Consider the following 27702-nt stretch of genomic DNA (forward strand, 5'->3'; position numbering starts at 1 on the left):
ACTGAGTGACTGACTGAATGACTGACTGAGTGACTGACTGAATGACTGACTGAGTGACTGAGTGATAAAGTTACACCATTGGTCAGCCGAATGACGCCTGAGTGAGTTGACGTTACATCATTGGTCGGCTGCCCGAGTAGTTGGAGTTTCCCCTTTGGCCATTGCTCTTTCAAATGGATTGGTGCAAACAGTTTCTATTGCGTCATCAGGGGACGTTTACAGGTAGTGCTGCCAACTTAGCTCCTTCATGACTAAATTTACCAACTTTCACACTTTCGCACTTTCGCACCTAGCAACAATTCTAGCAACTTTCTGGAATAACCTTAGCTACTTTCGGTAGAGGAGAGTCATCAGTATCACCCTGCGAGTGCGAGTTTGGGCTTTACCTCTGCAGCCAAATCTCTCTATGCGTCTCATTCAGTTGACCGTACAGCAGCTTAAGAGGATGACGAATGAGCAGAAGCTCGAAGTGATCATTTTACAAGTAAATATAGCCGATATCGCTTTTGTCTTTAACTTATTTGTATGTTGATTTTGTCAGACAACGTTGCGGTCATAAAATCAGGACTTTAGCTGTGCAGAGCATTAGCTTGACAATGGCTTGGAAAAGACTGCTGGTTAACATTTAACATGTCTTACTATGTTTCAGTCACTATTTCATATTTGTTCCGTTGTCTGACAACATAAACAGAAAAAGTAAATGAGAACAGCTTTATTGGGAATTGGGCTGCATTAAAATCCTGTACATGTGAGCACAGAGAGTAGGAGAGAAGCAAACAGATAAAGGGCGGTCCAGCCATATACTAGGTTCTGACCTAGTCTTGTTAATAGGTTGGGGTGTACAGGGTGGAGATGTAGTTTGCTTTCAGACGTGGATGCAGTTATTGTGACATAACACAAACACTTCAACACATGAGAATATACAGTATAGTCACACACAGAAATCTTTTGTTATGAATTTTGAGGTATGGAATCAGATCAAATGCCAAAAGCAAACTCGAAGAGTAGGGAAATTAATTAACAGTGTTCTCTGCCCCTTCAAAATTCACCGCTGAGGTGTGTTAAAAATAACTGCACACCCTCTTTTTTTTCACCTTTCTGAAGTAATCTACTGGAGTAATCCCAGACCCTGTGATATCACAGAGAGGCAAATGAAACTCTGCTTTTCAGCCTTGTGTTGAGTTTTCCTGAGGCAAAGTACAAAGTTGTTATGCAAAAATTGAATGGAAAAATTGTCATTGTTAGAAAAGAGCTTACAATTTTCACTGAACTATCTCTTCATGAATAAAACTTCATAAAAAAAACTGTCCCAATCTGTCTTCTCTCTCTCACAGTGGGATGGTGTGGGCCCTTTTCCAGACACGGCAGAGCCTCCCAAAGGGGTTCAGATGTTGTGGCACCCCACCATTGTCAAGCCTTACCTCACCCTGTTGTCTGAATGCTCAAATCCCGACACCCTGGAGGGAGCAGCTGGAGCTCTACAGAACCTGGCCGCAGGCAGTTGGAAGGTAACAGCTAGGTTTAAAATGTTTCCCAAACTGTGTATCTTATTTATTTATTACTTACGTACTTATTTATTTATTTATTGCATTTTTTATTTATTGAATGTCAGTGTTGAACAATACAAATAAGTTTTCCTGTTATCCCAACCCCAGGAATCCTGCTGACATACGACAGACACAAGTATACGACTTAAACCTGCAAAAACAGGCACATATTAACCCACAAATGATAATAACCAAAAAAGTTGTATCGAAGTTACAAAGATAAATAAATAAATAAATAAAAACCACAAATCTAAGAAACAAAACAAGAATAAATTAATCAAAAAACAGAAACAAAAAACAAAGAAAAGAATAATAAATAATAAATAAATCATTGCAGTACAATGGTAATAATTAGAAGCCGTTACTCAGAGTTGACAGTCTCAAGTTTCTTAAAAATGGATAGAAAAGGGCCCCATACTCTGTAGAACTTATTCACTGACTTTTGAGTGGAATAACCAATTTTTTCAAGTTTCAAACATAATGTTTCAAGCATAACGTCCCTAATCCATTGGGAGTGAGTGTATGTCTCCATTTGAATAGTATAGCACATCGAGCCATTAAAGAGGTGAAGGCCAGCCTTGCTTGGTTTTGGGTAACGCCAATTCTAGTAGGGGAATGCCAAAGACAGCAGTCCAAGGGTTAGACTCTCATCATAAGATTTCAGAGAAAGTTTGGAACATTGATTTCCGAAATTCTGCAAAGCAAGGGCATGACCAGAACATATGAAGAAGTAAGGCACAGGCACGTTTACATTTGTCACAGATAGGGTCCACCTCAGGGTCAATTCTAACGAGTTTGGTTTTGGAATTATGTGTACGATGTACTACTTTGAACTGTGTAAGTGCATGATGCGGGCATAAAGGAGTGTATCTTACAGGCCAAGTCCCAAATGTCATCTGAAAATCTTAAAATCTAGGTCCTGTTCCCATGCAGTTCTAATAGTCGAAAAGGGGGAGCAGCTTAAGTTTGAAATGGAAGAATACAGAACTCGCATTGGTCCTTTTAGGGTAGGGTCTAAAGACAGAAATGTGTCCATGGGGTTGTGAGGGTCTTTTTTCCATAAATTGGGGTATAAGGCATAGCATGAAATGTCTGACTTGTATGTATATGAAAAATTGGGTTCTGGGTATACCAAATTTATCTGTCAGTTGAGAGAAAGATGCAAAACTGTTATTGATAACGAGGTTTTCAAACATTTCAAGTCCTTATTATGCCAAGGCTGGAATGAGCCATCAAAGGTGGATGGAGCATAGAAATTGTTGCCTGCAATTGGACTACGAAGAGAGGGAGCCTGAAAACTAAAGTTTTTCCGTCCTGATTCACACAATGACTGGGTGGCCTTTTGGTATGTCTCAGGCAAGGATAAGTGCTGCACTCAGAATGGAAGGCAATGAGACTGGACTGCATGCACTAGCCTCCATAGAGACCAAGCCTGGACATAAAGATTCCAGACGAGAATGTACCCAGTAGGACAAGCAACGGATGTCTGCAGCCCACTTGTAGAATTGGAACTGAGGAAAAGCCATGCCCCCTACTCATTTTGGTCGCTGAAGGAAGGATTTCCGCAATCGATGATGTTTACCATTCCAAATATATGAAGAAATAATAGAATCAAATCTTAAAGAAAGATTTGGAAATAAAAACTGGAAACTGAAAAAGATGAAGAAACCTAGGTAGAAGCTTCCTTTTGAAAGATTTTATTCACCTAGTGAGAGAGAGGGTGAGTGTTCACCATTTGGCAAGGAGCTCTTTTGCTTGTTACAGTAAAACAGAGAAGTTTGACCTAAACAGATTTTTTAACTCCCTAGTAATGCAGACACCAAGATATTTAAAACTGTCTTCGGCAAGCTTCAAAGGGATGTCTGTGTAGTGGAGCTTGAGCACTTCTTTATTTATCGGGAAGAGTTCACTCTTATTGAGGTTCAGTTTGTAACCAGAAAATTTTCTAAAAAGTTCCAATAATTCTAAGGTGGCTGGCAGAGAAATGGCAAGCTTAGAGAGGTATAGAAGCAAGTAATCAGCATACAACAAAACTTTATGTTCAATACCCCCCCTCCACACCCCAGCTATCTGTTGATTATTACACATAACGATTGCGAGCAGCTCTTTGGCAACGGCAAAAAGGAGTGGGCTCATAGGGCACCTTGACGGGTCCCGCTATGTAAATCAAAAGCATCGGAATATTGACAATGCGTGAAAACAAAGGCTGAAGGGGATGTGTCTAATCAAGGAAATCAAATTAGAAGCAAAACCAAATCTTTGTAAGGCCATAAAAAGATAAGCAATCTAGCAATCACTGATATTTTGACCTTAGAGTGTATGACTGTGATGTTGGTGCTCTTGTAGTCTTTGTACTTATTGCTTTTATTTTTATTTTTTCATGCTTTTATATCCATTCCATCGTCCATTATTGTGAAAGGAAGGGATTCATCATAAGCTTGCCCTCAAATGCTGTGAATGCTTAGAAACACAGTAAATACAAATTATATAAGGATAGATTCTCAGTGAGAGATGATCATTTTACAGGATTGCCAATTGTTAAACAGAATGACCTTCCTGAGTAATAAATATATATTTCTCGGCAGGTAAATATCCACTGAAATGGGTTTAGATATCAACAAAGGCATTAAGGCAGGTTGAAGGTTTTTCAACAAGCATTTTGTAACCCTGATCATCTGGTCAAAGTTCAGGTCAGTCTATATAAAAGTTCAAAGGCTTATCTGGTTGTATTAAATGCCACAGTGCAGAAGATAAACAGCCCAAAGATGCAATCAATTGGAATAATGATCTGTTTGCTTACTGTACCATCCTGCTGACTTTGAAATATTGTGAGCACAATCCCATGTTTTTATGTGCTCTGTAGTACATAAAATTGTTCAGTAACAATGCAATTACTGTAATAATGTAAAGGCTCCAAGCCTGAACACACCAGGGAGTTAAGCCAGGGTTCAACAGCAGCTGACTGATGGAAGCAGCTTGATGGTAATAATGTGTGAGTCATTCGTTCATATTGGAGAGTATGGTTGCATGTAGTCATATTGGTGAGGTCATCTGTAACCTTGAGGGAGGTGTAAATAAGAGTAAAAAGCAGAAAGTGTGAGGGTGTAACCTTTGAATCACCTTGAAATTATAACACTGCATCTGACATAACTGGTTATGGAAATATGTAAGTGGTCGAAAAATGATTAGTCAAAAGATGATGGAAGTGTTGCCTTTATATGACAACACTCAAGAAGGATCAAGAGACAGGCAAAAACACTGTTTGAGAGGGATGTCATGTTGATTTTTGAGGGAGGTGTGTGTCTGATTTTGGTTTGCTGAGGGCTACCATTGGTAAATGAAGAGAGAGCGAGCTACATAAGAAGACAAAGGACAAGGAGGAAACGATGGGGCAGGTGGTCTTCAGGAAATCACATTTTCTTTTTTGGGCCTCACTGCAGGTGTGAGTGTGTGTGTGTATGTATTTCTGTACTTTGTTGTGTCTGCTCTGAGGAAGCTCCCTCTCCTGGCTGACAATACCACTACTAACAGTTTCCAAAGAAGCTGTGTTGGCGTACTGCTTGAACACTCTACACTCTGCTCACTAAACTCTTGTCTAAAACATATGATAATTTCCCTCCAAGGGTGAATTATTTCCAAAAATGATTATATAAGCCATAGTTTGCCCATTTTGGTCTCTAAGAAAAACAATACTGTGTTAAACATAATATACCCTGAAAAGGTAAATTAGTCTTTTGACAGAAACTTTCAGCTTCACACTTCACTTACTGATATCCATTCTTGACCTCCCCAGTCCTTTACAGTTGACCCACAAGATGGCACCACTTAAGCCATTAAAGGTGGAGTAGTCCATTTAAGTGTACCTTGATAAATTTTTAGGGAGGATAGAGTGGTCTCGAAGCTTGAAACCTTTCTCTCTGGTTCATATAATTCTCCCTCTTACAGTACACTTGTGAGTCATTTTAATGCCTCAGTTGCTCTCATATTGCCCCTGAATGTAACAGCTCCCATTTGACCTTGCCCATTGTGCTTTGTCTGTATCTTTTCCTATTTTCCTACCACAACCACTTTAAATCACAGGCAGTCTCTGACAGAAAGAAAGAAAGAAAGAAAATAGTCAACACAGTGACGAAAAGACAGTGGAAGAAATTAAATTAATTGATTGAAAGTCATGTTTGATCACAATGTGTTCATTATAAAGTGGGCCAAACAAGCATTGTGTCACTAGCAAGTAGGAGAATAGTGTTGTTATTGTTGCAGTGCCCTTTGTTTTGTTTGCCATGCTCTGTGGACAGAAATGTAATTGTTGTCTCAAGTGGATGTCTTGCATCCCCTTAATCTCATTCAAAAAGTAGAATGTTAAAAATGATGAATAAAGCTGGAAAAGTAAAACCTAGTTTGCAAAAATAGATTTTTTTTTTCAATTCTAATTCTTAGCTATTTGCTGCTAATTGTCACAAAACTCCTATAATCTTCCTGTTACGAAGAAAATTCTAAAGTGTTTTTTACTATTAATGGATTCAATTTTTTTTTGTTTGTTTGAATTATATTACAGTTTTTCCTTCCTTTCATTTCAATTCCCTAGTGTGGGACCTTAACTGTAAATATAACCCTCCCCCACTGTAGCCAATTTTTGCTGTTTAACTATCTTACCACTTCTTTCTCCCTGTCAGTGGTCAGTGTACATCCGGGCTGCTGTCCGTAAGGAGAAAGGCCTTCCCATCCTGGTGGAGTTACTGAGGATAGACAACGACAAAGTGGTGTGTGCCGTGGCCACAGCTCTCAGAAATATGGCCCTGGACATAAGGAACAAGGAGCTCATTGGTGAGTACAAATAAAGGCTTTTTGCAAGAGCTGAAACCATCCCCCCAACTGTTAGACAAAGTCATTGCATGGATCATTTGCATTTTTAATCTTTATAAGGTCACATGAATTTAGACACCTGCACTGTTATGCTGAGTTGCTATGTTTGTTGTTTGTGAAGATCAACATGAAGCCCATTTTCGTTTCTAATAGCATTCTCTCATAGCTGTTCTACTGTGATCTGTTCCTCTCACACTATTCCCATTTAGAGTATTATTGCAGTGCCTGTTCAAAATGTGCTTGTCGGTTGGGGCTGATTGCTAGGAATCCCTCCTGGGTTGAAGTGTGTGTGGTTTGTCGGTCTCGTTTGTTACTGCTGGAGTTGGTTATTCCAATCTGCTTAAGATAGTGTCTGGGTGACAGTGTAGAAAGTGCCGTCACAGCTGAGTTCCGCCTTTCTTAAAACCCTGGCATGTGTATGCTATAAATTGTCCAGATGCTGCACTGCCCTTGTAGTGTAGTTCTGTCTTTGTCCTCATGTCGAGGAACATGTAGAGAATCAATGTTTGAAGCTTTTTTCGAGAACTGCTAATCCAAAAAGTTTCACAGTTGACACTGCACTCTTGGGTCCTCAGCAATACACCTGCGAAGTGTGAAGTCGATGAGCAGTTGTCAAGAAGTTAGAAATACAGACAGAAAGAGATTCCTCCATTTATACTCAGATGCATGTCAAGAGCTTGTGTTCAAGTGAGCCTGTAGCCAGTTACATCAGTTAGAAGTAATTTAAAACAAATGCTAGCCTGTAGCCACCTCTGCCTTTTAGCAGTGAAATAGTACAATGGTTAACCTGGCTTGGCCCATGTTAGCCAGGTGGAGAACTTCTGATGTGTGATTTTGTCCCATTAAATTATGTTATGGATTGAGATAGTTAATTGGTAATGACAAACTAAAACTATCAATTCTGTATAATGAGCTGAAATCTTAAGTGAGGTTTTAAATGTCATCATGTGATCTAAAATTGAAGCGCTCTACAGCTGTCATACATTAATACACCATGATGGACAGTGTGATGGTTATGGAAAATATAACAGTTTGATTTCTGTTTCTATCATTTTGCATGACAACTTGTTTAACCAAGGCCAAGGTGTTTTTATTGGTGTGTGAGAGAATTAGCTTCTTTAAGAAAGACAGGGCAAGAAGTGAGTAAGGGAAATAATGTGGTAGTTAATATGTATTTGAAGAGAGAAAGACTGAAGAAGGAGGGAGAATCGGAGACAGATACTGTAGCAGAAGAGATGATCACTTCAAAGGTTTGCATGGGGCTTTGAAAAGTACACTCTGATAATGAGTGATCCTCAGTCAGGCTTACTGACTGGTAGCATCATCACAACTAGGGACTAGGGATCACTAGTTAACCTGACACACTGAGATATGTTTTTACTGTGTGCGTGTTGGTGTGTACATGTCTTTCTGCGGTTGTGTAGACAAATTTTTGTTTGAAGCCATCGATGTGGGAACATTTTGGCATTGTAAGGACAGAGCTTACTGTCTTTATAAAGCAGATTTAGAATATATCAGCATAAAAATGTGGGTAAACTTAACTCTTCAAAGATTGTTCAAATAAATATAGGTAAAATTACCTTCCAAATCTATTTTCACTGTAACGAGATACATGATGATGAAACGTGGAAGAAGAAATCGTTTAAATACACATGGAATAAAATGCTCACTGTAAGATTTGTGGTTGTTTTTATCTAATTGATACAGATCAACTGGCAAACACTGTTCCATATCAATTCAAGCAAAATTGTTAGTGTGGCGTGTTAGTGTTTCCCCTTCCACCGACCAGGTAGAGTTTAATAATTTTATTGAAGCATAACATTTTAATTTCTGTTTATTTTAATAGAATAATATAGTATTCCAAGGTCAAAATGCTGTTTCAGCTGTCTTTACATTAAGTCCAACTGAGCCATTTGCTCTTAAGTCGTCAAAATAAATGTTTAATTTGAATAAAATTGAAGAGAAAACCATCCCACATACTGACACAATTTAATCAGTTCTTACATTTGACCTTTTAAAATGAGAAAATAGAGAAAAAATTAGAGGTATTGGTATATTTTTACTTTAAGTCTTTTATAGCAATTAGACACTGTAATGAATGGGTGCTTCATAGAGAGAAAGGCAAAACACAGACTGATTGAATAATGTAATTACTTGCAAATTCACAAGGGAAAATCAATTCAAATTTGTTTAGCATTTTCATTTGAACACATACTTGACTTATTGAGTTGCAGGATAACATGGTCTAAGTCCTGCGTATGATTAACTCTCCCAGTGTTATTTCTTAGATACTTAAGATACAGACAATGAGACAGGGAAAGGGTAATAGAGGCAAGTTAAAATATATTATTGAGACAGAGAAAATTTTTGGTATTGCAGATCATCATTCTCCCATCGCAAGTGTGGCTGGCAGCATCAGGGATGTGTTGACAGGTTGGTTTAAAAATAGATAAATCTAGGAAAGAAAACAGACATCTTGAGAAAGATTGTTGTGGTTTTGTCAGTCATTTAATTAACATTATTTTAAAAAGTAAACAGTCTCATTTAACCAATAGGTTATTGTGAAACGGGCAGTTTTGGGTTCATTTTGGTTCAATTCCTCAAAACCAGATGTACAAAAGCTGCCTTGAGCCATCTGAGCTTTGAGTGACAGAAAAACTCCTGAACGGCCCAGTTCAGTCTTTATCACATTCTTATGACCAGCATGTTAGCAAACACGTGTATATGCCGTATACTGTATATCCAAAAAAGTAAGAGCAACATAGCCATCCTATCCCATTGCATGCTTAAGAATGTAAATATTCATGGCATTTTACTAAAGTTTCTTCACGAGCCACTCAGTAAATTTGTCTTTTTATCTTTTTGGCTTAAAATATTTAATATGGAGTTACTTTGTGGTTTTAGGGACTGGTAAACAAAAAATAATGAGCTAAAAGCAGCCAGAAACTGCATGGAGCTGCAGGGTGTGTTGCTGATTGTCAGTGGGATTGTTTTTACTAGCAACCTTCTCAGGGTTCATTTGTTCAATATAAAAATTATTTATTGCATATTTACTGCATCTAATAAGACTGTGATGATAAGTTGGCACTGTGTAGCTAGCTAACAGTGACAGTTTCCAATAAAAATCAACTCAATCAACTTCTTTCACTCTGTTGAGATGGCCAAATGGTAAATGAGACAGAAAGTGACAGTCAGAGTCAATGTCACACATTAACACAAAAAGACAGGAAGTCTCAGAGAGAAAGAGAGAAAATAAAGAGAGAAAGAGAAAAGTGAGAGCGATCAGTCAGGGTTGGGCCTTTGCTCTTGGCAAGGTGTGAGATGATACGTGTCGACAGAAAAGAGGTAGAGGCCAGGCACTCATAAGTTTTTTGATGTTTTTTTGTGAAAACCAAAAGCAAAATGTGAAACCTCAAAGAAACATCAGATGAATAAAATGAATACTAACAACATTGGATTGGTGCATAAATATATGCCAATGAAGTAATCAAGATAATTAAGTCTATCCTTTCTTCTCTCTCCGTCTTCTCCCTTCTCTTCCTGTTTCTCCTGCTTTCTTATGTCTCACCACATTTCTTATTGGCTTACACCTCCCCTCATTTTCACTGTACATTGTCGTGCTCACCTTCTTGTCTACAACATGAGTATAATGCCACTTTTATCCATCTCATTCTGAAAGTTTGTTTCTCTTCCTTCCTCCTCCTCCTCTCATCCATTTATCCCACACCCACACCTCCCTCTCTGTCTCCTTCCTGTGTCATTTCAGACATGAGCTTATAAGGCCTCACTTTCCCTCTCAGTTTCTCGCTCTTTGTGTCTTGAATTGATGACATCAGTGCTAGGGAGTGTTACTGTGGGAACAGAAGTAGTGCGGCACAGGGATGTCACTAATTGCATTAATTGCAGATGTATGTGTATGTGTGAGAGTGTGTGTTCATTAGAGGTCAGGTACTGTTGATGTAACTAAGGTGTAGAAAAGTCACTGGTTTCAAGCCTTTGATCTAAACATTTTATTACGTGCTTAACCAAGGTTGTAGATTCATGGCCGGTCCAAATATTTTTAGATCAGCAGAGAATCTCCATTTTGTCATGTCCTCACCAGCGCCAACTTTTATATATTTTGCCATCCCTGCTGTCAACAGACCTCTCTGTGGTTACAATTAACAACTTTGGAAGGGTAGCGAGACAGTGTGGACATGTCCAGTGCCTGACACTAAACTGATACACACTTTATGAAATTTCTGTGTTGCCTTCAGGATGAATCCCTTGTGTATGAGGGTCTGACATTGCTTTTATCAGCACACTTTGTTCTCTTATTCTTCATCCTCTGCTCTACTGTGCCAGTCTGTCATCAGACAGAAAAATAGAGATAGAGAGCAATAAAGAGAAAAGAGGGAATACATACAACAATGAGATTTTCTTTGTGGTCTTTTTTGGTCTATGTCCAGGATTGGGCTCGTGTTCAGGTTATCTTGGGAGGTGCACAGATATAGTCTATTTAATTTTTAGTAAATATTTAAATGACATATTCAAGTCCACCACTGTCCTAATGATTTTACTAAAGAAAATGTCTCCACCTACCCACTGATCCACCTACTGTTAATCATTGAGAAGCTGTATAACTTTATCTAACCATCTAACGGGAATTCTGTAGTCTCTGTCACTGTGAGTGTGTACATAATTACAGGCATCTTCCTCATGTCAGTAGAGTGTCTTTAATGAAGACCCTCTCCCTCTCTTACTTGCTTTGTGTCTCTCTATCCTTCCTCTACAGTTTACACTGTAAACCTGTCACCCACAGACATCAAAGAGGGACGCAGAGGGCGAGATATAACTGGTGTGAAAAGCACCAGACACAGAAAGACAGAATATTTTATAACAGGGAAGTGACAACATGGCACTTTCTAATTTACCTCCATTTCTGACCTCTTTAAACCTGCTAAGTTTCATCTGTTTGTACTCTCCCCTGCATTTAATTTTATTTATTCATAAAGGAAAGGAAAAGAATACACATTGCAATAGGAAATCAGGCTGATATTGGAGGTCATCTGTCTTGGCCCAATGAGGATGTGAGGATGTAGATAATTGGTGACCACAGAGTGTGTGTGTGTGTGTGTGTGTGTGTGTGTGTGTGTGTGTGTGTGTGTGTGTGTGTGTGTGTGTGTGTGTGTGTGTGTGTGTGCCCACGTTTGCATGTCTGTGTGTGTGTGTATACAGTATGTGATTTATGTTCTCACTTCTTTGTTGCTGTTTTCCAATTAAGCCCATCATCCAGAACCCATTAGAATGCTGCATTTTTTTCTTATAATATGGATATTAAGGGGAAAATAAGTAAAATTGGTGTCAATAAAATACTCCCTCCCTTCCTCAATGACAATGTCTTGATGTCCGAGAATATCTCCAGGGTTTGTGTGTTGACATAATTTTGGTGTACAGTCTTATATTCAGTTTGAGATCTCAGAGGCAGACATCCAAAGGCCTTAATCAAATCACTTTAATGTTTTGAATAAAGGAATATTCCCACAGACTGGAAACGAACACCCTCTGCCTTTGAATCTGGTGCCCTCTGTCGATGATGTGATGTACTTCTGATTAAATCAATCCTGGGAGTCAAATCATACAGAGGCACTGAAACACTATCAATTCAATTTCAATTCCAATTTATTTATATAGCCCGAAATCATAACAGAGGTTATCTCAGGGCACTTTTAATATAGAGCAGGTCTAGACGGTACTCTTTATAGTTATATTTACAGAGACCTGGCACTCCCCCATGAGCAAGCACTTGGCAACAGTGGCAAGGAAAAATTCCCTTTTAACGGGTAGAAACCTTGAACTGAACCCGGCTCATGGCGGGCAGCTGTCTGCCTCGTTCAGCTGGGTTGAGAGAAAAAAGGGGGGGCATAGCACTATACAGTAACTGATAACTGAAGCAGTGGGTCTTGAGCAGGATTAGGGGGGCAGTAGGTGGTTTGCAGTCACAGATCCAGACTCTGCAACTGTAGAAGCAGAAATACCTGCAGAAAGTGACAGGAGTAGAGAGGAGAGAAACGAAAAAGCACAAAACTACAGGAGAGAGAAAAAGCCAAGTTAGTAACAATCTTTGATGGGATATGAATGCCTACAGATGGAGAGGAAGAGGAGGAGAGAGGAGCCTGGTGCATCATGGGAAGTCCCCCGGCATTCTAGGCTTATATTAGCATAACTAGGGGACTGTTCAAGCCAAGCCTAAGTCAGTCCTATCTATAAGCTTTATCAAAAAGGAAGCTTTTAAGCTCTTAAACGTGGAGAGGGTGTCTGCCAACTGACAACTGAAGGCTCTGCCCCCTATTCTACTTTTGGATATTCTGGGAACCACAAGTAAGCCTGCATTCTGGGAGCGCAGTGTTCTAGTGGGGTAAAATAGGTACTATGAGCTCTTTAAGATATGATGGTGCCTGACCATTAAGAGCTTTGTAGGTGAGGAGGAGGATTTTAAATTCTATTCTTGGTTTTACAATGCAGAGAAGCTAAAACAGGAGAAATATTATCTCTTTTCCAAGTTCCTGTCAGTACTCATGCTGCAGCATTCTGGATCAGATGGAGAATATTTAGAGATTTGGTTGGAAAGCCTGATAATAACGAGTTGCAATAATCCAGCCTAGAAGTAAAAAAAGCACGGACTAGTTTTTGTACATCTTTTTGAGACAGGATGGGCTTGATTTTTACAATGATTGTGCACAAAAGTGCCCAAACTGAAATCTGATAAATAAGACATAAACCAACTTACAGTGGTTCCTTTATTGCCAGTTAAATGTTCCAGTCTCTGTAATAGTGTCAAATGCAGCACTAAGATCTAACAAGACAAGTACGGAGACAAATCCTTTGGTGCAATTAGAAGATCATTTGTAACTTTCACCAGTGCTGTCTCTGTGCTATGATGCACTCTAAATCCTGACTGAAAATATTCAGATACACTATTATTATGTAGAAAGTCGCACAACTGATTAGGGACAGCTTTCTCAAGTAGCTTAAAGAGAAAGGGAAGGTTAGATATGGGTCTATAGTTGGCTAAAACATCTGGATCAAGAGTAGGCTTTTTAAGAAGAAGTTTAATTACAGCTACTTTAAAGGACTGCGGTACATAGCCTGTTAATAAAGACAGATTGATTATATCTAAAACTTCCGTAAGCAGCCTAATTGGGATGGGGTCTAAGAGACAAGTTGATGGTTTAGATGAAGACATTGTTGAAGTTAGTTGGCGAAGGTCAATGGGAGAAAAACTATAAATATATATCAGGTTTTACAGCTGTTTCTAAGGTTCCTGTGTTTGAAGATAAAACAGTGCCGGTTTAGGGCAGGAGGTGATGGATTTTGTCTCTAATAGTTAGAATTGTATCATTAAAGAAGCTCATCAAATCATTACTACTGAGAGCTATAGGAATACATAGATCAATGGAGCTATGGCTGTCAGCCTAGCTAAAGTGCTGAAAGAAACCTAGGGTTGTTTTTATTTTCTTGTATGAATGATGAGTAATAGCCTGCTCTGGCATTACAGAGGGCCTTCCTCTGTGTTTTAAGACTATCATGCCAGGCTAAGCGGGATTCTTCCAGATTAGTAGAATGCCATATCCTTTCAAGTTTTCGCATTATTTGCAGGTATGGGAGTTAAACCATGGAGCTAACCTCCTTTTGTTTTATTAACTTCTTTTTAAGAGGGGCACTTGCACAAAATACTAATTTTGTTACTGAATATTTTAGTAGCAGCTATTGCATACAGCCCTATGATCATACGGCATTTATTGCGTAAAACCTCATAATATACCACATTTTAACCTACGCTGTGATTCTACTGACTGATATCAAATCAACACATCGGGGGAACAAGGTTTTAACATGAATATATTTTCAAATATGATCATAAAACACAGTTATACACATGAATGTACCCAAAATTCAAAACTAAAAGTGTTCACAATGGGCCGTTCAGACAGCAGTTATCACATTCTAAGTTTCTTTTCTCACAACTCCAAATGATTTCACAGCTACAGGCTAAACTACCTACTGTTTGTCTATTATACCTTTTTTACACCAAAATTAATATGTATATGCAGGTTTTTTAAACACAGGTAAAACCTCTAAAAAAGGTTATGACTCCTTTTGCATTGCCAGTAGATGAGTTGTCCCACAAGAAGGGATGGCATGTTAACGTGACTTTTTGAGAAAAATAGTTTATTATTTTTAGCTGAGAGTGAGCTGCTAGCCACCATGCAGAATGGTAAAATTGATCTGTCCTGTCTCCTTGTATCAGCGGGTTGGTGATCTGGTCAGATTCGGTCGGTAAATGTGTGTTTTTAAAACTTATGTCGTGGCTGCATTCAAAAATTAGCGTGTCCACCCTGGTGTCATTTTCCATCACTGCCGATCAGACCTTGAGCGGATAAATACCCATGATTGCTGTAGAGTGATTTGACTCTGGGAGTAATTGCCGATTGCACCTTTTCCCACTGAAGACAAAAGGCAGGTGGGATTTTTGTCCATCGTGAAAGGGTCTTTATTAAGATGGTAAACTTTCATTGTATCATGGGCTTTTATTCAGCCCAGAACATAATTAAAGAACCCAGAAAGGCTTTAGAAATGTAATATAGCCAAAAGCATTTGATACCCGTAAGCTTACAGCAACCCATCTCAGAGACCCAACCCATTCACTGATAACTGTGTATTAACCATCCTTTATTCTCAGATAGTCAGACGCCACAACCAATCAAGCCATTTCATCTTTCTCCAAATTTCCCTCAGACAATTACCTCCAATTTTGCTTCAATAACACTCTCCTTTCTCCATCAGTAAACAATCAAATCAGTCCATTGTTGAGGGTAATTGGAGCTCCTTAAATTAAAAAAGCCATTATGGCCCAGGTGAAGCATGCCCTGCTCAGCAGGAGTTAGAGACACATGAGGGAATGCAGCACAAGAATACATTACCAGCTCTGCCTCCCAGATGAAGATAGCTTTATCGGAGGAGCTGTGTAATACAGGTTTATTAGACTGTGCAGTGATCAGCACAGGGCGCGTTCCAGGTATAGCTCACATTTCAGTGACAGAGCAAGTAGATGTAAGAGGAGAGGGGAGATTGCACTCCAGCACCACTGTGCTGTCACAGTAAGACTTTAAGTAGAGAGACCTGCCACTTGCTCATAAAAAAATCCATCTCAATTTGCTCCCCAACTCTCTTATTTCTTTCCTTACTGCATGATTACCTGAGATGACTGTTACATTACAGGAACAATTGTTAGATGAAGTTCCTGGCTTTGGCATTTAGCTCGGCATCTGGTTGCGAACACTACAATATGGAGATTAATTACACTTTTTATACAGCTGCACTTATTGTAACACATTCAGATTAGTTATTTTTTAACCAAAGGCCTAAAACTTCTTAGAGATAAATTGTATATTTAGTAGTAATCAAAACACAGTATTTTAAAAAATAATGTCTTCATCAGGGTACTGAGCACATCAAAAGATTTATCTTTTGAAATGTGTTGAATTTTGCATTGACATTAGGAAAGTGCTTTAACTCCCTCTCATTTGTATTAATCTATAATTCATCAATATGCTACTTGCGCCCTCTGGGTGTCATAGTTTCTGGTTATAGAAAAAAGGCCAGATTTGATTTGGCTAAAGTGGTGTCTGATCACAGCTTTGTTTAATATTTGTTCTATGATAAAACACTGTAAGATAATAAAAAATACAATAAATCCCCCAAAGGACAAAAAATTACATTGTGAAGTTGAGATTTTAAAAAAAAAGTGTCTTATAAAAAAACATTTAATATCAAAACAAATAACTTAGGAGAAATATCCCAAAAAACAAAATAAACAAACCAAAAATTGAAGCCAACAGCCAGAAAAGTGGGATGATGAACAAAATGTATGTTCAGGTGAGATGTGTATTGATGTGCATGTATGGCTGTATATGTGTATTGTCAAGGTGTGGTGTGTGAGGCTTTCAGTAATGCCTCTTAGCACTCAGTAGTTATGAGGGGGTGGTGTCTTCCTCTAACAAAATGTGTTATTAAAAGGGTTGGAAGTAACAAGGGCCTTTCCGTTTGATTCTTCAGTTATGAAGGTGTTATGTATGTTATATGTAGGCTAAACTTTCTTTTTCTTTTCTCAGTCATTCTTCCCGTTCCACTTCTTCTCTCTTAAATATATATGACTACTGTACTGTTTCCCACTCCTCTTTCAGCCTCTCTTCCTCTCTCTCCTTCCATTTCATCTTCCTCATACTGCACTTACCCCCTGTGGAATGAATGTGATGATGTTGCAGAGACTGATCTGCATGCACACACATCTGTATACAAACACACACACATGCAAGCATATTTTAAGGATATGCTGACACCAGTTTACCAAAGTATCTGTCTGTAAGTGGAAAATACTTAGAGCAACACACACACACAGATATTTCCCTAATATTTTCCACATCTTTTCTGTATACTCCTGTTGTTATTACTGGGTTCCCTACAGTCAGTTGATAAATTAGTCACTCACTCAATCAGTCAGTCAGCCAGTCAATAAATTGTCAATCATTCATGCAGTAAATTTTCCGGCAGTCAGACAGTAAATTATCCAGCCAGTAAATTAGTCATGCAGACAGTCAGTGATTAATTCATTTGCTCACTCAGAAATTAGTCAGATCATTAATAAGGCAAGTCTTCAGCAAATTATCCAGGCATTCATCAGCTAGGAAATCAGTCATTCTGATTCAAGTCAGTCAACTAATGAGTCTTCCTCTTAGGATGTCACTTAACTTTGTCCTCAAAGCTAAAAGACAATGACCCTTTAACCTTTGTTTAACCTGCCAGCCTGAGATAACACTTGCTTCATTATCTCACAACTTCATCCTTATATAGTTTGTGTGTGTGTATTTGTTTGTGTGAGTGTGTGACTGTGCATGCATGTATGTATGTGCACATTTTTAAGTTTCAGTGTGTGCCTGCATGTGTGCATTTGGGAATTTGAAGTGTTGTTCTAAAAGGACATATATATATAAAATCATGTACATTCTTCTGTGTGTGAGTGTATGCTCCCTTACTTTATGAAGGTTGATGGTGACATCTGATTTTCCTGCGTTATGCATTGCTTTGCAGTAGGATAAGTATTCAGTAGTTTTGTACTGTTGCTACAAAAATTAGTTGTTCAGAACCATTATTTCAAAACCAATGAAAAAACTCTCAGTAAAATCCAAAAGCAATTTGCATGTATTGCAAATTGAGTATTTTGGGCTCAGTTTTCTCCACTGCCAAAGAAGATGTAATGGTCCACTTGAAGATGATATGACAGTGGATTTAACACTTACAGTAGCACTTCCTGTTTTTCATCCACTTAAGTGCAGTCCATTTACCATTTATCTGATCCAGCACTTCTGTGGAGGACTTGCATTTGTAAAATTTAGGAGACAGTGACTCACATAGCTTTTCATAGCCTGCACTGTTTTAAATGGCAAGGTTTTGTAATTTCTAGCAAATCATGTCACAGAGAGGGTAGACTGATTCATGCTCAAGGAGATGCTCAGTTGATTTAAGCGTGCCTTTTAGTGTGCCTCAGTGTAAGAGGGTTTGTCCTAGTGGTTCTATTGAGTGGATTTTGTTAAAAAATTAACCTCATTTCAAGCATGGTTCATTATTCAACAATCACATCTGCATCCAAATGAATTCTTTCTTTACTTGAAACATGACCTGTAGGTTTTGTCCCAGGAGCTCAAGATGATTCTAAAGTAACTGACAAGTTTTAGGATGGTCAAGGCATTTCTTACCCTTTAACTACTCCTCATGTTTGATGCATCTGCACACACCACCTCAGTCAGCTCAATCACCTCTTTCCTCTCATCTTTTCAATTCCTCTCCTGTCCACCATTATTCTAGTCATGACCTATTTGCTCTGATTTTTCCTTTATTAGCCCTTCCCCTCAGTCATCTTCATATCTGGTGTTCTCACTCTGATGGGAAACTCCATTGAGCATTGCAGAGTAGCTGACTCAGAAACACTGCAGGCAATATCAGCTAATTGTTTCCATATTATAGCCCATATGCCCCAAGTGTAATGATTGCAAAATATAAATATTTGTCTATATATATGCAAATGCAAATATCTAAATAGTCAACAAACTACTCCCATCTAAACTAAAACAATCTATATTTTGGGGATGCAATTAATTTATGTCTTATCTTAACCATGTTTGATCTAACACCGGCATGATACTGACTACAATACCTTACTGTGTGGGGGAGCTTGGGTTACATGTAGGTAGTTTTGTCCTCAACTTCTAGTATTCAGTCTTTAAAATCCATGCTCACAACACTGCCTTAAACTCCCCTTTACGACAAATGGCATTGCTTCCATCTGCTCCACCCTCTCACTAGTTTAGTTTATGGGTTTTCTATCTGACAGCATCTCCTGTACTACTTAATTACTTCCCGTCTGTTGCTTTGATCTTTCCAACAACCCATTCTTTGAATTTCATTTTTTTTTTCATTTTCTTCGTATGCCACCCTTTTCACTGAAATACCATGAGTTGCACTTTTTATTGAATTCTCATCTCAGCATGTCTGCATTAGTGTGTGTGCATCAGAGGATTTTCAGTATGCACTCTTATAACAAAGCTTTATGGAGTTATCCGAACCACTCACTAGCCTATATACTGTGTTTGCTTTAAAAAATGGTATAAGGGCAATATTAGTTTTATTATCTACAGGGTTTCAAGTATCTGTTAAGAATATTATTGAGGTAGTACTATGGATTTTTATTCTGTACCAGTCATCCATAACCACACACTAACCAACCCTCACACGCCCACATAGCATCTCAGACTGTAGATCAGAAATCCTATATTAATGTTATCAAAGCTCAGATCAGTAGCTTCTAAATCTTCCTTCTATTGTTCATATAAATCCATCCAAGGGCAATTTTTAAGAACAGTCTTTAAAGATGGTTCCAATAAAATTTACTATATACAGGAGGATTTGCAGTGAATAAAATCTGACCAATAATTTTGTCTCTTCCCTTCATTTTTTACACACGCACCAGGTAAATATGCCATGAGAGAGTTGATCCATCGGTTACCAGGCAGTAGTAGCAGGATCAATAACACCACCAGCAGTGGGTCGTCCGAAACCGCAGGCCCTCCCAGTAAGGCCATGTCAGATGATACGGTAACTGCCATCTGCTGCGCACTGCATGAAGTCATTACCAAGAATATGGAGAATGCCAAAGCTTTGCGCGATGCTGGTGGCATCGAAAAACTCATCGGCATCGCCCGCAGCAAAGGAGACAAGTGAGTGGGCCAAAGTTTTGAATCCATAACATAAAACTAGGTTAGGGTTTTGTTAAGGTTATTTTTTATGTATACCATTAAAATTGTTGATTTGTTTGAAAATGACTAACATTTAGGCATTTATACTTTCAAGGACTTTCACTATACTTTTTCACGACTGAAGATACCATGGATTGTATGTCTGCATCATTACATCAAATGGCAAAATTCTGTGTAGAGACATTGTAAAGACATTTCTCCAAAGGACAGCATGAAATACTAGGTAGTTTTGGAAAACCTTCAGACCCAACCACAGGGTTGAAGAACTGTGTTCAAGGACAACTTGATTAGACACTTCACTGCTGAATGAATTACACAAGTCAGCCTCTTCATGCATATCAGAAAGAGGTGGGATTTAGGATGAATGAAGTAGGATGAATTTGGCACCAGAGTACTTTTTTTCAAATTTTGTGGATTACTCTGATTAAAAATCTATAATTTAAGCAACTTTATGAGCCAAGAACCCAGCTGCTTCTGCTGTGTCACACCTCTAAACTAGCATATCATTAGGCTCAGTAGTAAAATACCTAAATGGAAAGTCACTGCTAAAAAGAATCTGTATAACCTTTGCTGGCGGATGGTGGTTTTTTTTTTTCTTTTGCAGATAGCATACTGGCTCAGGGCCTGGAGATTGACAAAAACCCCATTTTTTCCTCAACCACAAGGAAGAGAACATAAAAACAACTAGAAAATGCTCAGTAGAGCGCAGACCTCTACCAAGACCAATGTCAAACAACATACACCAGACTTCAGAGGAAAAAAATTCAAATTCATGCTAAATGATCCAGATCTGCTCCAAAATTTAATGGGTTCTTCCCATGCACCATCCCTCCACCAAGTCTGGTGCAAAAAGTTAAGTACTTTATGGGTAATCCTTCTGACAAATAAACAAGCAAACAAACCAACAAACCAACAGACATGGGTGATTACATAACCTCCATCTGGTTCTGAATTTTTCAAGTTACATTTTGTTTGACAGGAACACACATTATAGACAACTATTATACCATTAATACTACATGTTTTGGTAGATTCCTTTATCGAAAATGACTTACAATACTATGAGTGCCTGGATTCTTTACATAGGTTTATCTCAGTGAGAATAAAACCTGCAACACTTGCAGTGTTAAAGTCATGCTACTGAGCTACAAACACCACGGACTTCATCCTACTATCGCTGAAGAACACTTGCTGTTGTATTCTTAGTGTAACTGTAGTATTCTTAAAGAATTAAGCAAGAGTAATTTTCTGCTCAGGAACAGTGAAAAACACTTACTGTAACTCTCACAACATAAGCATTGGTTTCTAACACATTAAAAATGAAGAGAAAAAGGTGTACATACGTGTACATACACATTTGTTTTTTTGAGTTATTCACATATGCCTCAGAGAAAAAATAATGCTCTGTTGCCAAAATAATTTCAGAATAAGCAAGAGGACAAAATGATAAAGCTCCCTAGGGACAATTAGCTCTGAATAACTGCAGTTAAATCCCAAATGTAATGTAAAGGCCAGGAAAAAAGCAAAACAGTCGCTTTATTGTATTGTTTGAAGCCTGTCAATGTATCATTCAGCACACCCCATACTGTCAGTAGTGACTAGTGCCGTAATGTGGCCACACACCCATCAATCGTAACTGCATCTGCCTTCCCTGTGACCATTCATCCACAAAAGATAGCTTGACAACAACAAGGAAGATGTAGCAGGAATATAACTCCTGTCACTGACTGAACAGACTGAACAGGTTGTTCTGCCTAGCTGCTATGGCAATCAGTAGGTCAGGGGTTGCCATGACACCAGAGTGTTATCAGATGGAGGTCAAATTTTGGTATATTGTTACGGAGAGAGACTCATTCTATTTAGGGAATTGTGCTCTCAAGGGCACCATTACAGAAAGAGATTAGGTGCAGCAGGAAACCTCACAGTGCAAATTTCACAGTGAGTGTAGCTAGCTGCTAATAGCCCACACATCTTCATTTTCTCAGGATAGGTACACTGAGAATAAATGCTCCTTATTAGCAGTGCCTTGCTGCATTGCTGCAATTACACACTTAGATTGGGAAATGGCCAATTACAGTAAAACCATAGAGAGCCACTATTTACCATCTTTTTTGAAACTTTTAAAACTTAAAAGTTGCACTTAAATGAAAAAAGAATAATATAAATATTTGTTTCTGACCTATACCTTTGAAACAGAAAATGCCAAACACACATCTCCATCATACAAAGAGCAACATTGTCTGGCAGTTCCAGAAATGTCGCCTCATTTTCCAAAGCTAAAAAGTTGCACCCTGGTGGCTATAATTTATTGTTGCAGTCAAATGCAATAATCGTGCAAGGATCAAAATCAATTGTTGATGGTTTTCAAGGTTGTGAAGCTACCACTGTACATTAAGATCTGTTTGCTATGAAGGATTGTTGACTTGACTCACTATTTAGATATTTTTTTTGTGAAAGAGTGGTGATAAGCATATTATTTCCTGTGGAAAGATTTATTCATGTGTAACTATTATACATTCCAGTGCATTGTGTTTTTAGTGGGCTGTTGCAGTGGCTTCCTGTTGATACCATTAACCCACATTGCAATCTTCCGAACACTTCCTATTCGTTTTACTGGGAAAGAATGAAACCCAGGGTGAAGCCTGTTTTCAGGAGGGTTTTATTCATTTTGGTGGACAAATGCAAAATGAGCATCCATTATGCTTCCCTCTGTAACTGTTAGAAGGGCAGGGCTTATGAAATGACTCAAACTAGAGTCATTTTTCAACTAAGATGGGACCATTAGCATAGTAGAAGAGTCATTTTAGACTCATCTGGAAACTCTCTGTTTTTATGCAAAGAAAAACTTTCTCTGCTGAAAAGAGCAATGGCCCTGTTGCTCTCAAAGCCATCACAAGTGCCACTGGCCTGCACACATCATGTGCAGCTGGTAAAGAAAGAGAGAGAATAACATAGTAACATTATCCAAAGGAATGAGTCCAGGGGAAATAACTCTCTCTCTTTCTCTATCTCTCCAGACACTCAGCAAAGGTGGTAAAGGCAGCCTCTCAGGTTCTCAGCAGTATGTGGCAGTATAGAGACCTGCGCTCCCTCTACAAGAAGGTAGGATGGAGTACAAACTATGTATTCATACTTAAGTAGGTTTCAGTTAATCTTGCACTGTTTTTGTCCTTGTTTAGTCCATTCTATTTCCTGTCACTGTCTGTTGCAACCAGTACTATTTAGTGCTTATCAAATTATTTTTGCATGGCAGACACCACTTCCACAAACTTTTTTCTGGGATTTTTAACCTTACCACCTATTCTCATACACATACAGTAACTCCAAGGTAAACATTCATTTTCTTATCAGTGTAATGTTTGGTAAAGTATGACTACTGTCATAGTATGTCTGTCAAAGTATGACTACTGTCATACTTTACTTTACTGTATGTATGTTACATAATGGATTAATCACGATTCAGTTTGTTGTGGAAATCAACAATCTTATCACTATTAGGCTATCCTTTAATATTGAATCAAATGTTTTAATGATAATTCTAACATAAACGCAAAACATTATTCTAAAACAGTCCAATTAATTCTGTCTTCACATTATCAAATATCTTGCTAGAAGCATATTGGGCCTAAAATTGACACCCATCCATTAATTCATTAGTGCTTTGCAAATCTCATCTTATAAGGGCCTCTGATATAGGGTAATTGATGTGCAGTGTGAATACATTGTAAAGGCATTAACAAATATTATGTCCAGATACACCTGTGAAGGAGGAAGAAAAGTAACAAGCTTCAGCAAAAAAAAAAGAGCGAGATATTAAATTGGCTTGCAGTAGCACTTGTGTTAATTATATTAAGTTTTTGAAACAGCATCTTCATAATTAAAAAATAAATAAATACATGTGGCAAATTGGCCCTGAACTGTCTGAGGATGAACTACACCGATCAGTATAACAGGTAACTGGTTTGAATGTTGTGTCTGATGAGTGTATATCCGTGACCTGTTTTGAAAGACTTCAGTCTGAACCTCATCAATATTGTGATTTAAAACTTATTTTCCATGGCTTCATGGCTTGACTAAGTAAAAAAATATACCGTTCACACTACCGATACTTTGTTGAGCATGATTCTCTGCCGAAACTGTTTAATGAAGCAATTAAAATATGATTGATATACAGTTTAAGTTATCATTCAGATCTAAATAGCAAGATGCCTTTTTGTGTTTGGACAGGTTTAAGATTTTGGTTCAATCTCTATTTTCTTGGATACCCAGCTGAATCCTCAATGGGAAATTATGCCTTGTCTTCTGTTCAGGACCAATCTTTATCAGGATTTGCCGTTGTCTTCCATACTCTGTGTGAATGTTTGCCATATTATGTGGCTGCTGAGCCTAGCTAATTCCATCCTGCATTAGCTAAACATTGTTCATTTAGCCAAACATTGCTAATGGCTAGCTACCACTATCAGTCAGCAATTTTTGTAGTTAATGGTATTGATTTGACATTTACAAAATATACTGCTGGGACACAAATTAAAATTAAACTATCATCTGTCAAAAAGACCAGAGAAACGGTCTTTCAACTCTTGGAGGTCTCTCCACCATAGTTGGACTGGCTATGTCTGTGTGTATCATATCCCTTCTTTTTCAACTATTTGTCCTCAAACCTTCTCCTCTTAGGCTGTTTCACAGCCATCTCTCCTTTTCTGTTGTGTAGCACAATAGCATGCGTGCTCCAACTACCCCCTTTTATCCCCAAAATGCTGGACCCCACAAGTTTAAATGGCTGTTTGAGGGTTAATACTGGGTTTGTGGTTCCGGTTCCGGTTAGGGTAATTGTTGAGGGTTGGGGTTAAGCATTCAGTTGTGATGTTAAGGTAACGGGTTAGGGAATGCATTATGTCAAAATGCTGGACCCCACAAGTTTAAATGGCTGTTTGAGGGTTAATACTGGGTTTGTGGTTCCGGTTACGGTTAGGGTAATTGTTGAGGGTTGGGGTTAAGCATTCAGTTGTGATGTTAAAGTAACGGGTTAGGGAATGCATTATGTCAATGGTGGGTCCCCACTAATGAAGTAAAACAAAGATGTGTGGTGTGTGTGTGTGTGTGTGTGTGTGTGTGTGTGTGTGTGTGTGTGTGTGTGTGTGTGTGTGTGTGTGTGTGTGTGTGTGTGTGTGTGTGTGTTTGCATGCACATTTGCCTTAAAGTCAGTCATAACTACCTCCAAACAAAAGAATAATGAGGTTCTGCTTGACACCATCACAACTGAGCAACAGTGATTTTAGAGCTGGAAGAACATTAACTAGCCTGATTGAAGCCTTGATTGATTGAAGACTGAATGGTTTTAACAGGAAACTGTAACTCATTAATACAGTGGCTAACTTGTAGATGATGACAAACAAGCACAAACAAGTAAAAAGTGAGAAAACCCTAGAAGGTCTAAAGAAATTATGATTGGTAGGTGTGCTGCTCTCAGTCAGACACACACTTCTATCACTTTCTTTCTCACTCACCACACACACAAACACTGTTAAAACCCACTTTCTCCTTCTCTGGTTCTTTTGTTTCTTTTATAAATACAAATACCTGCACACACTTGCAACTTGATTGGAAATAATGGCAGATGTTCTGTTCCTTTCACTTGTCAATAATAAGTGTTATTGAGTGAATATCTGCCAACAACATTATCTGCCATTCAGGGCTTTAAAGGCATAATCAATGAGTTTCAGTGAGATATTTAGAAATATTAAGTGACACATTCCAGGAAGGTGTCCTTGGCTTGAATGTGTCTTTTTCATCTCTGTGTGGAGAGAAAAAAGAAGAATGAAGCTGGTGATTTATTTGAGCTGTATATTTGTGTAAACAATTGTATATAAACATGTATACTATGCTATCTAATGCTATACAATTTAAAAGCTCTATCCCTATAAAAAATGATACATTTGTGATGTTTATAATAATCAGTTTAGTGTACTACCTTTTTGGTGTCCCTCTTATTCATTCTGTTTTGGGGAAAATATTTATATTATTCAGTACTGTCACATATTGAGCCTCTAATGCGAATGCTTAAAAAAAAATCTAGTTAATGGAACACCAAGAGAGACTATCTGATCACTGCACCACAGTTCACATCAAGACATTATTTCATCTTTTGTTATTTTTCTTAGATGACAAAATGTGGGATGTCATACTTGAGTTTCACACAAAACAATACACCCATATGACACATCAAAGCCTCATCTGCTGCGCACATCTCTAACCATTGCCACTGGATAGCATTACACTCAACTGGATGGCATAACACTCCAATGATTAGACATGAAGAAAATTGGCTGTACATGAAAGCTGGTCCTGACAAAGTTTGCTTCATGCTTCTTCTTTTTTTTTTTACTCCTACTTTGCCTAAAATGACCCTTTTTGGCCAGATAATGATTTAATAAAGAGAGATATTAAAGGCAGGGAACAATGTGCATATTTTGAAACAGCAGAATTAGTTTTGCATCTATCTCATTTGATCCAATATGATGTAAACATTAATTCAAAGGAAAATAAAAAATACTGAAAGACAAGACTCAGTCAACAACAACTAAAAAGTTGAAACAAGATATCATCTGCAGTCTGTCCTGTAGAAACATTTCCAGTTTCGTACCTCATCCACATCTACTTCATCATAACCTTTGAATGATCAACATGTTGTCATGCAGTTAAAATGTTGCTGTTATCCAGGCCAAATTTCATTAAGTGCAGCATATTTTAAGCAGTTTAGTTAGTCTAGCCACTGCATTATGGTATATACAGTCACTCTAAAATTACTTTTACAGGCTGATAGAGAGCATACCTAACGATTACCTAAATTGCATGAAGACAGCCTGCTTAGTGACAAAACAGCCTAATTTAATAACTGCAAATCTTTGCTTTAGTGGATCCACACTTTGACTTTATCACCCGGGTCCAGAGCTTTAAATAAGTGACTAATAAGTAAGTAATAAGTAAGTATCCCTGCATGACGTATTAAGTCATGGGTGTTAGGTGTTGCAGCAAAAACCCTGTTAGCCTCCAATCCAAACATGTATTAGCATAGACGAGAGAGTGGAGTCGGGTGTTTCTGCAAAATTTTTGAGAGCAAAAGCAAAGGGGAAAAAAGAGACAGTGGCAAAAGAGGAGAAAGAAAGCGCAAAGTGATGAAAGAAAGTGAGGTGACTTCTTGAATTCTTGCAGTTACAAAATAAGCATACTTGAATTATGTGTGTGTGTATTTTTGGAAAGTATAGAAGAGTGTTGGGCCAATAATGAGTCAGTTTGAGCTGTGTTTGCAAAGAGTCGTTTGATTTGAAGTCTTGAAGCGATGAGAGCATTTTAAAACACACTTTCCAACTGTGTAGATATTATGGGCGTGGGTACATGTGAATTTTTATTTCTGTGTGAGTGTGTTTGTATCTTTGAAAATGTGTGTTTTTGTCAAACTGAAGAGTTAATCACTTCCTACAACAGTGGGTGCAGTCTAAGAGAGAGAGGGAGAAAGAAAGTTTTTGAATGCACTAAAACGCAAAATTGAGGGCCCATGAACAAACAGAAACTCTGTATGAAAATAGTAACATATACATGTGCACATATCATATTCATATCACAAACATACATCACAAACACCACAAATCACAAAAACAGATACACAAACGTATAACAGATGGGGTTCAGGGTCAGAGAGATGCTGTTTTTGTCACATGTGTGACAGATTTACAATATGTTTCAGGGATGTGTAATTCACTACATGGTTGTGTTTGTGTGATATGAGTGAGTTAGTGAGAAATCTGTGTGTGATGTGTAATTGTGAGGTCATTTATTGCCTATTCCTAGACAGGATCACTGCAAACATAAGGCTCAGAATGTTCCTGCAAAAAAAATTAATACATTTAAAAGAAAAGTGCTTGAAAGTTTATGCTACAAAT

The 27702-nt window shown here is 38.1% G+C and overlaps 1 protein-coding gene across 1 annotated transcript in view; it reads left to right on the forward strand.

Annotated features, from left to right (window-relative positions):
- Positions 1–27702, forward strand: part of ctnnd2a (catenin (cadherin-associated protein), delta 2a) — a 235849-nt gene that overhangs the window by 194426 nt on the left and 13721 nt on the right. Inside the window, exons 19-22 of the mRNA XM_040126585.1 lie at positions 1335–1508; positions 6221–6371; positions 19477–19723; positions 22780–22864. Of these exons, the coding sequence (XP_039982519.1) occupies positions 1335–1508; positions 6221–6371; positions 19477–19723; positions 22780–22864 (657 nt within the window). The remainder of the gene's footprint in view (positions 1–1334; positions 1509–6220; positions 6372–19476; positions 19724–22779; positions 22865–27702) is intronic.

Source organism: Xiphias gladius, chromosome 5 (genome assembly GCF_016859285.1).
Source record: "Xiphias gladius isolate SHS-SW01 ecotype Sanya breed wild chromosome 5, ASM1685928v1, whole genome shotgun sequence".
Taxonomy (NCBI): Eukaryota; Metazoa; Chordata; class Actinopteri; order Istiophoriformes; family Xiphiidae; genus Xiphias; species Xiphias gladius.